The 14815-nt window shown below is 46.2% G+C and overlaps 1 protein-coding gene across 1 annotated transcript in view; it reads left to right on the forward strand.

Moving 5' to 3' along the window:
• The first annotated feature begins 29 nt into the window (after positions 1-29).
• Positions 30-14815, forward strand: part of esyt1b (extended synaptotagmin-like protein 1b) — a 73080-nt gene continuing 58294 nt past the window's right edge. Inside the window, exons 1-10 of the mRNA XM_063214811.1 lie at positions 30-814; positions 1609-1650; positions 4619-4753; positions 4970-5043; positions 5158-5230; positions 5557-5646; positions 7327-7382; positions 8178-8298; positions 12476-12652; positions 13432-13514. Coding sequence (XP_063070881.1) covers positions 446-814; positions 1609-1650; positions 4619-4753; positions 4970-5043; positions 5158-5230; positions 5557-5646; positions 7327-7382; positions 8178-8298; positions 12476-12652; positions 13432-13514 — 1220 coding nt within the window. The 5' untranslated portion in view covers positions 30-445. The remainder of the gene's footprint in view (positions 815-1608; positions 1651-4618; positions 4754-4969; positions 5044-5157; positions 5231-5556; positions 5647-7326; positions 7383-8177; positions 8299-12475; positions 12653-13431; positions 13515-14815) is intronic.

Raw genomic sequence — 14815 nt, forward strand, 5'->3', positions numbered from 1 at the left:
TTCCGCATCACACGCCCACCCACTGGAAAATCGCCACAGCCACTTATACTTTTGCTTTGACTGCAGTGTCATATTAGCTACTGTATCTGATCTAGCCCATTCAGAACTCGCAGAGAAAGGCTTCTGAACACAAACTGGGCGTGTATCTAACGGTGAGGTCTGCGTCGAGCACTTTTGTCGAAATTTCCTTTTGGAGTGCGCTTCGCTCGTGCTGTAGCCTATGACTAGCACGCAATATCACAACATACTTTCGTGTTGACTCAGCGGGTATGCCACGCAGAATTGGCAGAGACTGAGGCATTTTTGTATTCAATTGTCTCCTTTAACATGCGTCTGAACGAAAAATACCTTTAAATCAATCTGGATTCCCGTTACTTTGCATATCCTTTGTCAGGACGCTGCAGTTGTTCAGGCCGTGATTCGTGGACTTGCTGAAGTAGACACGATGGAAAATGCGGGCCAAGATGGGTCGAAAGACTCCGAGAAAAGCTCCGAGAAGACGGATACGGCCCAGGCCGGGGGAGATGCAGTCGAAAGCAGCCAAATGGAGACGCCGAAGACTCCAGGGATAAGCGCAACGGCCGTCCTCTGGACTTTCGGGAAATGTCTGAGTGCTCTTCTGCCAGTTTATCTTGCTGGTTATTATCGAATAAGTACCAGTTTGGTAGCTTTCGGGCTTATGGTCTATTCCGGATGGAAACATACACGCGAAGCTAAAGAGGCTCGACTGAAATCGGCCATACATTTGTTGGGAAACGAGCAGGAGTACACATCAACGAAAGTATTCAAAAGTAAACGGGATCTTCCTGCGTGGGTAAGATAAATGCCAAAGTAGTGTCCACACAAAACAATGATCTGTATTCTGTGCGCATTGATTGTTGTTCACGTCTGGCACTGGAGACAGAACTTGCAGAAATTGGCACAGAGGTCTGCGCTTCTATTTCTTTGGATGCAGGAAAACATTCAACCACTATTTGTGTTGTTTAAAACTCGTTGGTTCACTATTATTACATGTGGAAGTTTAGTAATAATTCACAGAGCGTCCACTTCTCAGATGTGTACAGTATACACACACTACAACTGGGCACAGGGTCCAGCCCACACAATTCTCCCAGACGTGTTTGACATGTGGAGTTTTGGAATGACAGTGCCAAGGTGTGATTATGTGAAACACATACTGTATGAACACTATCTTAAATAAGCAATGCTTGCCTTTTCACTTTATATCTTATAATTGCAGTACTTATTGACATTCCTCTCCGTTTGGAAATGTCAGACTTTTTAAGTTTGCATTCCTATCATGTTTGTCCCGATATTTAGCAACCCTAACTTCTGTTTTAGACAGGCAAGGTGGGGCTCAGTGAATCAAAGCTACACTCAAAGAGTGAAGATGCAACCAACTGAAGCAAAACATAAAAAATGTTGAAGTAGACCCCTGGAGAAAGATTCAGTTCTGCAATGCCTGTCTACAGACCTACATGTAGCACAATCCATCCGCATTGTGTGGTCCTCCTGTTAGCTAAATGAATCAAGATTTATTTGGTGACCCAGGGGAAGGGAAAGCCATCAGAGTAAGCATGATATTTGATTTTTGTTGTTGTTTTGCAGGTCAACTTCCCTGATGTTGAGAAGGTGGAATGGCTGAACAAGGTAGGCTGTACATCACCTACAACATGAACTTCCGATTTCCAAATCCAAGCAACAAAGTCAAGTTTGTCAGCAGCTCAAAACTCTGCTTGGAGTTTGTCACATTGTGTGTGTGTGCTGCTGTTGTATTCCAAAAAATCGGAAAACAACAAACAGACGCCACAAGGGATATGTACTCCCTCCCAACCAGCAGCTATGCAGTGGATTCATTAGTACAAAAGGCCGACCTTTAAAAACAGCCACAGAGGAAAAACCCTCCACATGCCACACATGCGGTGAAGGCCAGCGCCAGCCGAGAGCAGCCCTTTCTTTCTAAATCTAAACAGAATGCCCAGAATGCATTGCCACGCCACGACTCCACCCAACCCAACCCAAGCACCCCCTCCACACCCCACCTTCCCTAGCATCCCCTCGTCCTCAGCTGATTACAAGGGAACATAGTTTACCCAAGGGTACTCAGCGCGCCTGCCCGCTTGCCCGCTTGCTTGCCTTTCTGTCTGCCATTATGCCCAACAAAGTTGACTCTTGACGAGTCAGGCTTGCACATCAAGTGCGTGCTCACAGCAAGCTCTCACTTGGAAGCACACACACACACACACACACACACACACACACACACACACACACACACACACACACACACACACACGTACATACAGTACATGAGAGCAGCTGCTGTGTTGATGGACTGGCGACCATGGGACAGCTGTTTGCATGTGTGCGTGTGTGCGTTGTGGCGGGTCTGTCCGTGGGTGTGTTTGGCTAGCAACGGCTGTGACACGCGCGGGTGACAAAGCATCCGTCCCCATCCCTGTGGCCCCTTGCGTTTGTGATAATCCCCAACATTGAGCACAGCAGAGAGGCCAAATGCCAGTGTGCTGCTAGCAGCTTTTCAGCGTGTGTATCTGTCCATATTAGTGCAGGCTGAGTCACAGGAAGAAGGAGGAGGAAGAGGAGGAGGAGGAGGAGGAAGTGGCTCTCATCAAAACCAATAGAATGCTAGTATTTACTTGCAATCCCCCCCCCCCCCTATCCAACAGGCAGACCTCAGGCTCCTAGCCTAAGAATAGAATTGACTAACAGATATTGAATTTATGGTGTAACTTTAGTCACAAGAAGCATATTTGAGTCATCATAGCAACGGTCAGAGAGGGTCTTTTTTAACAAACACATTACAGCAAATGCCCTCGTGATCGAGAAGTGCTCCTTAAATAATACAGTATCCCTTAGCTTACACTATTGTTCTCTACTACTACTATACTACTACTTCATTACTAGTCTGATGAAGAACTTCACATTTATCCACCACATTGGACCCTCGTTTTTTATACTGAAGAGCTGTGTGTTTGTTGCTGATTCACAACAATGGACAACCATGTTTTCCAGCCATAACAGTCATGCTGTACAAGGCCAAAAATATCCCCCTCTTAGATACCTTACTTCTGCTTCACATAAACCAACATGCTTATGATGATGGAAACAGTTTGTGACATCGCGGTTGACTTTGTAAATGTTGTGGGGGGACACATGTAAAAATGTGTCTTGTAGTGTCCCTGGACACTGAACACAAACACAGCCTACACTGTAGAGATAAACCTGTTTGTTTTAGACCCTGCACTGCACTACATGGTTGGTCACTCTCTCGCACCGATGCTCGTGTCTCCCGCTGATACTATAGCAGCATGCAATCACATGGCAGTTACAGGTGGGGTTGCAGGTTAACCATTTTAAGAAAATGTACCATTATGACATCACGTTGGGGGTTCCGCAGGCTCATAGGAGTCTATGTAGAACCAAAGATTCTCTATTCTAAATGCATTTAAACCGTCTCTGGTAGAACCTTAGAATCCTGGGGGAGTTCCCCCAACGTGATGTCATACCTGCAACCCCACACTTGTGTGACAGTGTATTTAATTTCCTAGTGAACATGCGTGAATGCACAGATTTATATTGTATGTGCCGCTGTACATGTGAAATGGACAGCTTTTGGTTGGTGCTCTCTTAATATTCAAAACTACTCTCAGAATTGACTGGACATACGGTTGAGTTGATCCCTGAATGGAGAACATCTAAGTAGATGTTGAATGCTTGAATACAGCTGACGGACATTTAGTGGTCAAGTGAACTGAGTGGCTGAGAGATCTGATAGTATCTCTGAGTGTATGAAATATAATGAAAAGTTCATGTTCAGTGCAATGATAGTGTACTCAGCATCACATTCAGAAAGGAAAAGAGGTTTAGTCGGGTCGATTGCTTAATTGCATAATGTTCGGGAGGAATAACATACACATAGATATTAGCCATAGCTGATTAACCCTTTCAAAGCCTCTATCATCATTCGCTTGTTGTTACTAGGATGGTTATTAACAAATCTTAATGTGTTCCTAAGGACTCTAAGTAATGTTATAGCTATGTTGTTATGACGGAGTGTTTGTCAGCAAACAAACAGTTAGTTGGGTCATTACTAGCGATCCCATCTGCACACTGCAGGGCTACAAGAAAAAGGAAAAGATATCAGTAGTTAAAGGTTGCTGAAAGTGTTCTCCTGGGTCAGATCTGATAGTATCTCCAGTGGTGGACAAAGTAAAAATAAAAGTACTTTTGTGGTGTAATTACAACAGCAGCACATGATATTACATAGCTGTTACATCATTAACTTAATAACAAAGTCTATCTCAATAGGTAGGTACAATGGAGTCCATTGTACCTACCTATTGAGATAGACTGTGTTATTACTGAAAAACAATAAAAACTTAACAAGGACCTACCACAAACTCAATCCAACCTGTGCAGAATTAGCTTATCGTAAGACAAGTACATTGGTCTACTTTTTACTCAGATAAGTTACCTGTGTTGGAAAAAAACTGTGTTTCTTTTTTTTACTTTTACTTTTACTTTGTCCACCACCACTAGTATCTGACGGTATCTGATGCTCTCCCCCTCTCTCGTGTCTCCCCCTTATATCTCCTAGGTACTACACCAGGCCTGGCCCTTTATAGGCCAGTATCTGGAGAAGCTGCTGATCGAGACCATAGCTCCAGCCGTCAGGGGCTCCAACGCACACCTGCAGACCTTCAACTTCACCAAGATAGACATGGGAGACAAGGTGATGTCCTGAGCCAAACTCTCACGACTGACCAGACCGGCATGCCACGCAGACAGTCTGTCGCAAAGCAAATATTACTGGGATTCCTCAACTGAAAGACTATTTTATCTGCTGTGTGTGTGTGTGTGTGTGTGTGTGTGTGTGTGTGTGTGTGTGTGTGTGTGTGTGTGTGTGTGTGTGTGTGTGTGTGTGTGTGTGTGTGTGTGTGTCTTACAGCCCATGAAGGTTGTAGGGGTGAAGGCTCACACCGAAAATGACAAAGGACAAGTTTTACTGGATGTTTACATTAGGTAATGTTGAACTGAGTTGTTAAAATCATCCACACATATCCATATATGTTTTTGCATACGTTCCATGGTGTCATTACAGTGCACTGATTTATGCATCTCTGCTTTACCTGTCAGCTACGTTGGCAATTGCGAGATAAACGTGGAAGTGAAAAGGTACTTCTGCAAAGCCGGAGTGAAAGGAGTCCAGGTGTGTTGATTTGAATCCTGATTTACATGCTGTCATTGAGCTGTGCTGGGGGCCACAACGTATGGGTTTTTTTCAGGATAGCCTTTGTTTGGTTTGTTCAGATTCATAATTATCTGACAATAGCACTCATTCAAGTTCAGCAAACAAGAAACGAGATGTATCTACCTGAGATGTTTATCTGTCCAGGATGTCAAAGAGATGCAGTATATGGAAAGGGGGTCAAAAGTACATAAGAAATGGGAAAAGGAAAAAAAGAAAACGTGAGCTAGCTCATTTTTATGACCATATTAAAGTCTTCACTGATAACATCTTTTTTTCCCTCTCAGCTACACGGAATGATGCGTGTGATTCTGGAGCCTCTGATTGGAGACGTGCCCATTGTGGGCGCGGTCACCATGTTCTTCATCCGCCGCCCCGTGAGTCCAATGTTTTACTGTCTCTGTTTTACTGTCTGTCTGTCTGTCTGTCTGTCTGTCTGTTTCCACCCTGTTTGTCTGTCTTCACCCTGTCTGTCTGTCTGTCTGTCTGTTGCGCTCTACCCTGTCTGTCTGTCTGTCTGTCTGTCTGTTTTACTGTCTGTCTGTCTGTCTGTATGTCTGTCTGTCTCCACCCTGTCTGTCTGTCTGTCTGTCTCTACCCTGTCTGTCTATCTGTCTGTCTGGCCGTTTGTCTCTATCCTGTCTGTCTGTCTGTCTGTCTGTCTCCACCCTGTCTGTCTGTCTGTCTGTCTGTCTGTCTCTATCCTGTCTGTCTGTCTGTCTGTCTGTCTCTATCCTGTCTGTCTGTCTGTCTGTCTGTCTGTCTGTCTGTCTGTCTCTACCCTGTCTGTCTGTCTTTACAGTATGTCTGTCTGTCTGTCTGTCTGTCTCCACCCTGTCTGTCTGTCTGTCTGTCTGTCTCTACCCTGTCTGTCTGTCTGTACAGTATGTCTGTCTCTACCCTGTCTGTCTGTCTGTACAGTATGTCTATACAGCCCTGTCTGTCTGTCTGTCTGTCTGTCTTTCTGTCTCCACCCTGTCTGTCTGTCTGTCTGTCTGTCTGTCTCTACCCTGTCTGTCTGTCAGTACAGTATGTCTATACAATCGCATGTTCCGACCTTTTATTAGTTGCATTGCAGTCATCCACCTTCTTGTCAGGCATGTGGCTTCAACTTTTCTAGGGGTAGGTAGAGAGTATAGGTCTGCAAAATGCTCTTGCTGATATTCTTCAATTCCTGTAACGAATCCTGTATCCTGTGTATCCTGTATCCTGGCATATTGACACACCATTTCCTTACCGAAAAACATAATCCGCTCAATGGAGACAATTTATTGGAAAATCGTTATCGCCATCCATTTCTAAGTAGTTTTTTGGCAAGTACATCTGTCTATTAAGCTTTCTCTATTAAACCTGGCAATGCATTGTCAGGACTCACATAAGGCCAAGGCCAGCAATTAGTAGATCCTTTTAAAAAGTACACAGGAGTCAGAGATGGAACAAAATAGAAGTAAGAATATCTCACAGTGATGATTGGGCAGGATTATGAACCCTCCTTGCTGACACAGAATTGTTACATATCTGTTGTTTTTGACAAATAATGTAATGCCTTCATAGTTGCACATTATTTTGTGTCAGATAATCTAATGCATTCATACTGTAGATACAAAGATACAAGGACTATCTAAAGAAATTAAAACATGGCTCGTAAATCAATTTGTCATTTATCTCCTTTCCACTCCTTTAAAGGGGGATGCCACTATTTTTAGGCTTAATACAGTTAAAACCGTTGGCTGGGGTTTATAAAGGTGGTAAAGTGTATTTTTCATGTTAAGTGTTGTCTTGCTTTAAGACAAGTTAAAAGATGGAGTATGTAGCTAAGCTAGTGAAAGTCAATGGATCACTGTAGCATGTAGCATGCTACATGGATGCATTGACTTTCACTAGCTTAGCGACATGCTCCCTATTTTAACTTGTCTTAAAGCAAGACAATGGCTTACATGAAAAATAAGACACTTTACCACCTTTATAAACCCTGGCCAACGATTTTAACTGTATTAAGCCCCAAAATAATGGAATACCCCTTTTAACTCTTGTCTCCATTTCATATGCCCCTGTAGAAGTTGGATATTAACTGGACCGGCCTGACCAATCTGCTGGACATTCCTGGACTCAAGTGAGTTAAGCAGACCGCTGATATCAGCTTGCTTTCCCCCCACATACATGCTGACTGCTGGAAAAAGATATTGAGACATTCATGGATCATTTACTGCTGTCAGATGTCCCTGTGTGTTTGTATTTATACTGACGTGAGATGCATCTACAGTGAGATGTCTCTGTGTGTTTGTGTTTCTTTCTTTTTTTTTTAGATACGTTTGTATGTTTTTTAGATATGTATGTATGTATAGATACGTATTCTTGTGTTTGTTTCTTTGTTTACTCTTCATGGTGTCTCCATGGATCATTTACCCCGGAGAGACATCTGTGTTTGTTTGTTTGTTTACAGTCTTTATTTGCTCTTAAGGGTATACAGCATGTTGTGATGTTTGATGTTATATTAGTGATTATATATGGGTCATTTACTCTGGAGGCACATCTTTGTTTGTTTTCCGGTGTGTGTGAGGTTGTGTATTCTTATAACTGTGTTCTTGTGTCTTACTTATATTATTATATTTATATTATTTGTGTGTGTATGTGCACGTGTGTGTGCGCATGTGTGTGTGCGCACGTGTGTGTGTGTGTGTGTGTGTGTATGTGCACGTGTGTGTGCGCATGTGTGTGTGCGCACGTGTGTGTGCGCATGTGTGTGTGTGTGTGTGCGCGCGCGTGCGTGCGTGTTTGTGTGTGTGTGTGTGTGTGTGTGTGTGTGTGTGTGTGCGCGTGTGTGTGTGTGCGCGCTCGTGTGTGTGTGTGTGTGTGCGGTTTGTGTGTGTGTGTTTGTGTGTGTGTGTGTGTGTGTGTGTGTTCTCAGTGTGATGTCTGACTCTATGATCATGGACATCATCGCCTCCTTCCTGGTCCTCCCCAATCGCCTGACTGTTCCCCTCGTTCCCGATCTGCACGTTGCCCAGCTACGCAGTCCTCTGCCCAGGGTAAAGAAACAACACACACACACACACACACACACGCACACGCACACACACACACACACATACGCACACGCACACGCACAGGCACACGCACACGCACACGCACACCAGAGCATGGCAACCCGACCGAAACCCGACGGGCCTGGTCGGAACCCGACGGGCCGGGCCGGACTCGGACAAAAAAAATAGAATATCTGTCGGATTCGGGTCGGACTCGGGCTTGAAGCAAACAGACATTGTGAAAATTGTAAGCAACCAGAGGAAACGTTTCAGTTCATGCAAACGGCAGTTTTGTGATTAAAAAAATAAGTAATTGAATATGCATAAATGAAAATGTTGGTAGGCTACTCGTGCGAGTGATTATTATTGGCTGTATGCACGCGCCAGTTACCAGTGGCAACATGGACGCTCACTCCGAGTCAGCCAGCAGGGATGCAGAGTCAACTTGCTTTCTTAATAAGTGCCAAATCAGTTGTCAGTGAACGCATGGTCTTTTGTTGTAGGCCTATGTGTAGGCCATGTTTTAGCATGCCTTCGTGGCTGTCTTGAATATTGAACATAAAATGACGACGTTTGTCACTGCATTGGTCGCCAAGGATTACATTTCCAGCATGGGCTAACAAGGAGCATAATATGGACTAATATAACTAAGAAGACGCACGCGCTACGTGGAGTATTCTAAGGTAGGGGCAGAGAGGTTTCCTGTTGTTTTGTCCGCTGTGACATGTCATGTCCTTCACGTAGGTTCTTTTGTTGTCACTTTTACTGTACAGTTGTAACTATGCGCGTGCAACCTTTCCTCATTTTATAGCCTATAGACCGCATGGACATCAGGGGAAATGACATTCTCTTGGAGGGCCGAACAGGCTACTGTTCTTCGGGGTTAACTTATAGCCCATCCTTCTTAACGACAGAAGCAGCAGCTTCACGGGGCTCGCGGGGATTTATTTGCACTAACAGTAACGTAACAAATGCTTTGATAGCCGCGCTGACTGCATCCAAAACGTATTCGTTAGTTTTCGCCTTTCTTATCCTCTCACGCCCCTCCCATGCATTTGATCACCGCACCCAACATCTCTGGTTAGTCTAACCGAAAGAAACATAAGGTGCGCTGTCACATGTGTGTGTGTGTGTGTGCGTGCGCGTGCGCGCGTGTGTGTGTGTGTGTTTATACTTACTTGCATAACTAAATTAGGCTACTGCAAATTGCCTCATCCTAACGTCTTTGCCTATCCTGGCTATTTATCACGTGCTATTTTGAGTATGGAGGAGCCCACATAGAAAATCTTGCTTGCGCACAGGTTCTGTTGTTATTACAGTGGTCTCGGGCTGCGGACGGGTTCGGACACAAACATTTTAATTAGTCTCGGGCTCGGGTCGGGGTTGATCACTTTTCTGTCGGCTGAGGGCCGGGCTCGGACATAAAAAAACGGCCCGAGCCACACTCTAACGCACACACTCGCACGCACACAGCCCAACCTTAATATCTTTGTGGGGCCCTTCCTATCTTTGTGGGGCCCTTCCATTCATATGAACCCTAAGGCCAGATTCACACTAGAGCGTGGCGGAAAGGCAGCAAGACGACTGAGCTCTTTCTGCTTAATTTCGGCCGGTGTGTTCTACTCGGCCTTTCGCACTGATAGCGTCCCCCCACAGCCAAAGCTAGTTTGCTACTTTGCCATTCATTCGATTGGGACACTGCCGCCCGCTGCCGTCCAAAATCCGCTCGAGTTCTATTTTCCATATGTAGCGCGGATCGGAGCGTCTCCCGCGCCGCTACCGCCCGACTTCCGCCGTTTGGTGTGGAAGGACAGATCTGTTTCCATGTATTTTTGCCATTCCGCCCCGCTTCCCCGCTCTGGTGTGAATTAGGCCTAACAGTAGCTAAAGAATGCTAAACTGTGCCCAAACCAAAACAATCCCTAACCCTAACCCCTAGCCAGTGAGGAAATATTTTACATTTTTACATTTACCAGTAACAACAAAACTAGGAGTGAGGGCCCTAGCATGTGGGCGTGCTCCAATAGCACTGGCCTCTCAAAGGTAGATTGGTGTAGCGCACACACACACACACACACACACACACACACACACACACACACACACACACACACACACACACACACACACACACACACACACACACACCTATACACCCCTCCCCCCCACCACACACACACACACACACACTTTTTCCAAGAATGACTGAGCACAGCACTTACCCAGTAATTCATTTAGAATGAGCACTTGAGTGATGCTGTGTGTATGAACAATCATATTAACCAGTGATATGAGTCATGGTGCAGGTGGCTGCGTTTCTGAACAGGGTTGCCAGATGAGGCTGATGATTTCCAGCCCAAAAAATGCTCAAAACCCGCCAAGAAGCACAAAATCCCGCCCAATTCTATTGATTTCTATGGCAAAAATTGGGCGGGTTTTTCTGCTAAATGCCATTTTTACCCGCACACTGCCATCCTAAGCAGCCCAATTGGGCGGGAAACAGCCCAATCTGGCAACACTGTTTCTGCATGTCCTGTTGCAGTCCTCCCCCTTTGGCTCTGACTCACCCAGCTAACTTCTGCCTTTGATGCCCTCTGGGTGTCACCACACAGGAAAGGCACACTTGCTCTGAAAATATCACATATGCATGCAAGTACACGGTCTCATGTGCACACACACAGGCACGCACGTAGGTACACACGCACACTGTCTTGCACACTTGCACACACACACATACAAAGGCATGCATGCATGCACACATGCGCACACACACATGCGCACACAGGCATGCATGTGCACACACACACACACACACACACACACACACACACACACACACACACACACACACACACACACACACACACACACACACACACACACACACACACACACACACACACATCCTGATCTCGACAAACAGACAAAGCAAACAGACACATAGACCGGTTTCTCGGTTTCCTGCCAGTGTCTTGGCTGCAGCACCTCCACCTCTCCTCACATCTTACCAACCATTTCTCTCCTCTCCTCTCCTCTCCTCTCCTCTCCTCTCCTCTCCTCTCCTCACATCTCTCCTCTCCTCTCCTCTCCTCTTCTCTTCTCTACTCTACTCTACTCTCCTCTCCTCTCCTCTCCTCTCTTCTCCTCTCCTCTCCTCTCCTCTCCTCTTCTTACCTCTCCTCTCCTCTCCTCTCCTCTCCTCTCCTCTCCTCTCCTCTCCTCACCTCTCCTCTTCCTCTCCTCTCCTCTCCTCACCTCACCTTACCTCTCCTCACATCTTACCAACCATTTCTCTCCTCTCCTCTCCTCACATCTCTCCTCTCCTCTCCTCACCTCACCTCCACCTCTCCTCACATCTTACCAACCATTTCTCTCCTCTCCTCTCCTCTCCTCTCCTCTCCTCACATCTTACCAACCATTTCTCTCCTCTCCTCTCCTCTCCTCTCCTCTCCCCTCCTCTCCTCTCCTCTCCTCTCCTCTCCTCTCTTCTCCTCTCCTCTCCTCTCTCCTCATCTCCTCTCTCCTCTCCTCTCCTCTCTCCTCATCTCCTCTCTCCTCTCCTCTCCTCTCTCCTCCTCCCATCTCCTCTCCACTCCTCTCCTCTCCTCTCCCCCCTTCTCTTCTCCTCTCATCTCCTCTCCTCTTCTCTCTTCCACTCCCCTCCTCTCCTCTCCTCTCCTCCCCACCCCCCGCCTCCCCTCTCCTACTCCCCCGCCCTCCCCTCCTCTCCTCCCCTCTTCTCTTCCCCTCCCCTCTCCTCCCCCCCCCCCCCTCTTCTCCCCCCCTCTCCCCTATCCTCTCCTCCTCCCCTCCTCTCTCCTCTCTCCTCTCCTCTCCCCCCTCTCTCCCCTCCCTCCCTCTCCGCTCTCCTCCCCTCTCCTCCCCTCTCCTCTCCACTCCTCTCCTCGCTCCTCTATCCTCTCCTCTCCTCTCTTCTCCTCCCCTCTCCTACTCCCCCCTCCCCTCTCCTCCTCCTCTCCTCCCCTCTTCTCTCCTCTCTTCTCCTCCCCCCCGCCTCGCCTCCCCCCCTCCCCTTTCCTCTCCTCTCCTCCTCCCCCCTCCCTCTCCTCCTCCTCCTCTCCCCTCTTCTCTCCTCCTCTCCTCTACTCTCTTCTCCTCTCCTCCCCTCTTCTCTCCTCCCCCTCTCCTACTGAGCTGAGCTGGATTCCTCTCTCCACAGGGCGTGGTGCGTATCCACCTGCTGGAGGGGGCAGACCTGGCCTCCAAGGATAACTATGTGGCGGGCATCATCTCGGGCATGTCGGACCCCTACGCCATCCTGCGGGTGGGGCCCCAGTCCTTCACCTCCAAGCACCTCGACAACACGCTGAACCCCAAATGGGGAGAGATATACGAGGTGAGACTTGAAGACCGGAGAGCATGACTGGAGGAGGAGATCTCTGATGATTTGATTGTTTTGATTTTTAGAAGAAGATACCGCACACTCTTGTCCATCGTGCTGCAATTTGTTAAGAAAACAACGTTTCGGCCCGTATGGCCTTTCTCAAGTTTTAAGGCCATACGGGCAAGTTTAAAGGCCATACAGGCCGAAATGTTGTTTTCTTAATAAATTGCAGCACGATGGACAAGAGTGTGCGGTATCTTCTTCTAAAAAGCTGATCTACCCGCTACCTGCACCTCGAAACCTCTGGTGTGCGTTGGTTTCCTCCTTCAATTGGTTGTTTTGATACCATTTTTTTAGGTTCTGTGAAAAGCACGAATTCAAGTTTGTTTCTCATTTCTCAGCCAATCATGTGCCGATTTCAGTGTCCATTTCTGTCTGTATTTGTGAATCTTTCTGTGTGTGTGTGTGTGTGTGTGTGTGTGTGTGTGTGTGTGTGTGTGTGTGTGTGTGTGTGTGTGTGTGTGTGTGTGTGTGTGTGTGTGTGTTTGTGTTTGTGTGGGTGCGTGGGTGTACGTCTGTGTGTGTTTGTCTGCCTGTGTTTCTGTCCATTTGTTTGTGTGTGTGTGTGTGTGTTTGGTGTGCATTCATGCCTGTGTATGTCTGTATGTATGTGTCTGTTTGTGTGTATGATCTGCCTGTCTGTGTGTGCATGTGTCTGTCTGTCTGTCTGTATGTGCATTTGGGTCCACGTGGTGCATGTGTGCTGCCTGCTGCGTGTGTACCGTGCTCAGGTGATTGTCCATGAAGTGCCTGGTCAGGAGCTGGAGGTGGAGGTGTATGATAAAGACCCGGACCAGGACGACTTCCTGGGAAGGTACCGTCTCGCCATTTCATCCTATCCAGGCTACTGGTCCTACCAAGCTAGTACAATGCGCTACAGTAGAGCCAGAGATTCTTTAAGTATATAGAGATATGCCAATGTAATAGGTTGCTATGGGCACCTAACATGACCAGGTTCCGGTCTGCCCAAAGGGGCATGACGTACAGTTGAGGACGATATTATTAGCCCCCCTCCTGAAATTAGACATATCTCTTCATTGATCATTGAGAATGATCATTATTAATAAATGTATGTTATTCTGGAAACGAATACACCATGGAGATAGTATCCAATAAGTTAAATTTGGACTTTTCCATTTTCACAATGAGTTTAAACAAAAAAGTGTAAAAATGGCAAGGACAAAATTATTAGCCCCCTTATCATTAATAGTCAATACAGTGCCATTTATGAAAAAAAATTGACACCAGGCACTTTGATTAGTTGTTAACTATGTTGGCACATGTCCTACCAGGGATTTTGGCCCATGTTTTTCATTGCAAATAGTTAAGCTGGTCCAAATTGCATGGATGTTGAGGATGGACATTCATTTTCAGCACTCTTCAAATACTATCTGAAGGATTGAGGTCTGAACCACTCCATGACCATGGTTTTAGTATCCTTGAAGAACATTTGAACTATTTTGGATGCAAGTTTTGGGTTATTATCTTATTGAAAGATCCAGTGAAGATCTTAACTCCCTCTATGAGCATATTTTTGCAAGGTCACTTTCCACATTCTATCATAATTTTCAGTTTTTATGGTGCTGTACACCCAAACAAGGTTTCCTGTGGCTGAGGCTGCCACAGAATGATGCATCCACCACCATGTTTAATTGTGGAAACCATCTTATAACGATTCAAGGCCTATCCCTTTCTTCACCTGACAGAAGCAGAATTCATGCATCAAAGCAGGTGCAATTGAATATCATCAGATGAAAGCAGAGACGTTCAAAACTCATTTTTGACTTTCAAATGTTCACAGGTAAAGCTCAATAACACTCTGATATGCACTGCCTTTAGTAAAGGGGTTCTTCTGTGATGATGGCCCCAAAGCCCAATATGATGACAAGCCCTAACAACTGTCTTTCTTGGGGGGGAAAAAACCTCCAGGTGAGGCCAGGTCAATAACAATCATCTAGGCAGGTGTCCAATGCTTCTTTGGTCTAATGAGGCTAAGCCGTTTCCCCAGTTACACATAGTGGAAGGGCATCAAGTTTAGTCTTTTATTCAGCCTCAGACACAGGGAGTCTGGGTCTGAATCTGGATTGATGGGTCTTCCAACAACATTGTAACCCA

This window comes from Engraulis encrasicolus, chromosome 14 (genome assembly GCF_034702125.1).
Source record: "Engraulis encrasicolus isolate BLACKSEA-1 chromosome 14, IST_EnEncr_1.0, whole genome shotgun sequence".
Classification (NCBI taxonomy): Eukaryota; Metazoa; Chordata; class Actinopteri; order Clupeiformes; family Engraulidae; genus Engraulis; species Engraulis encrasicolus.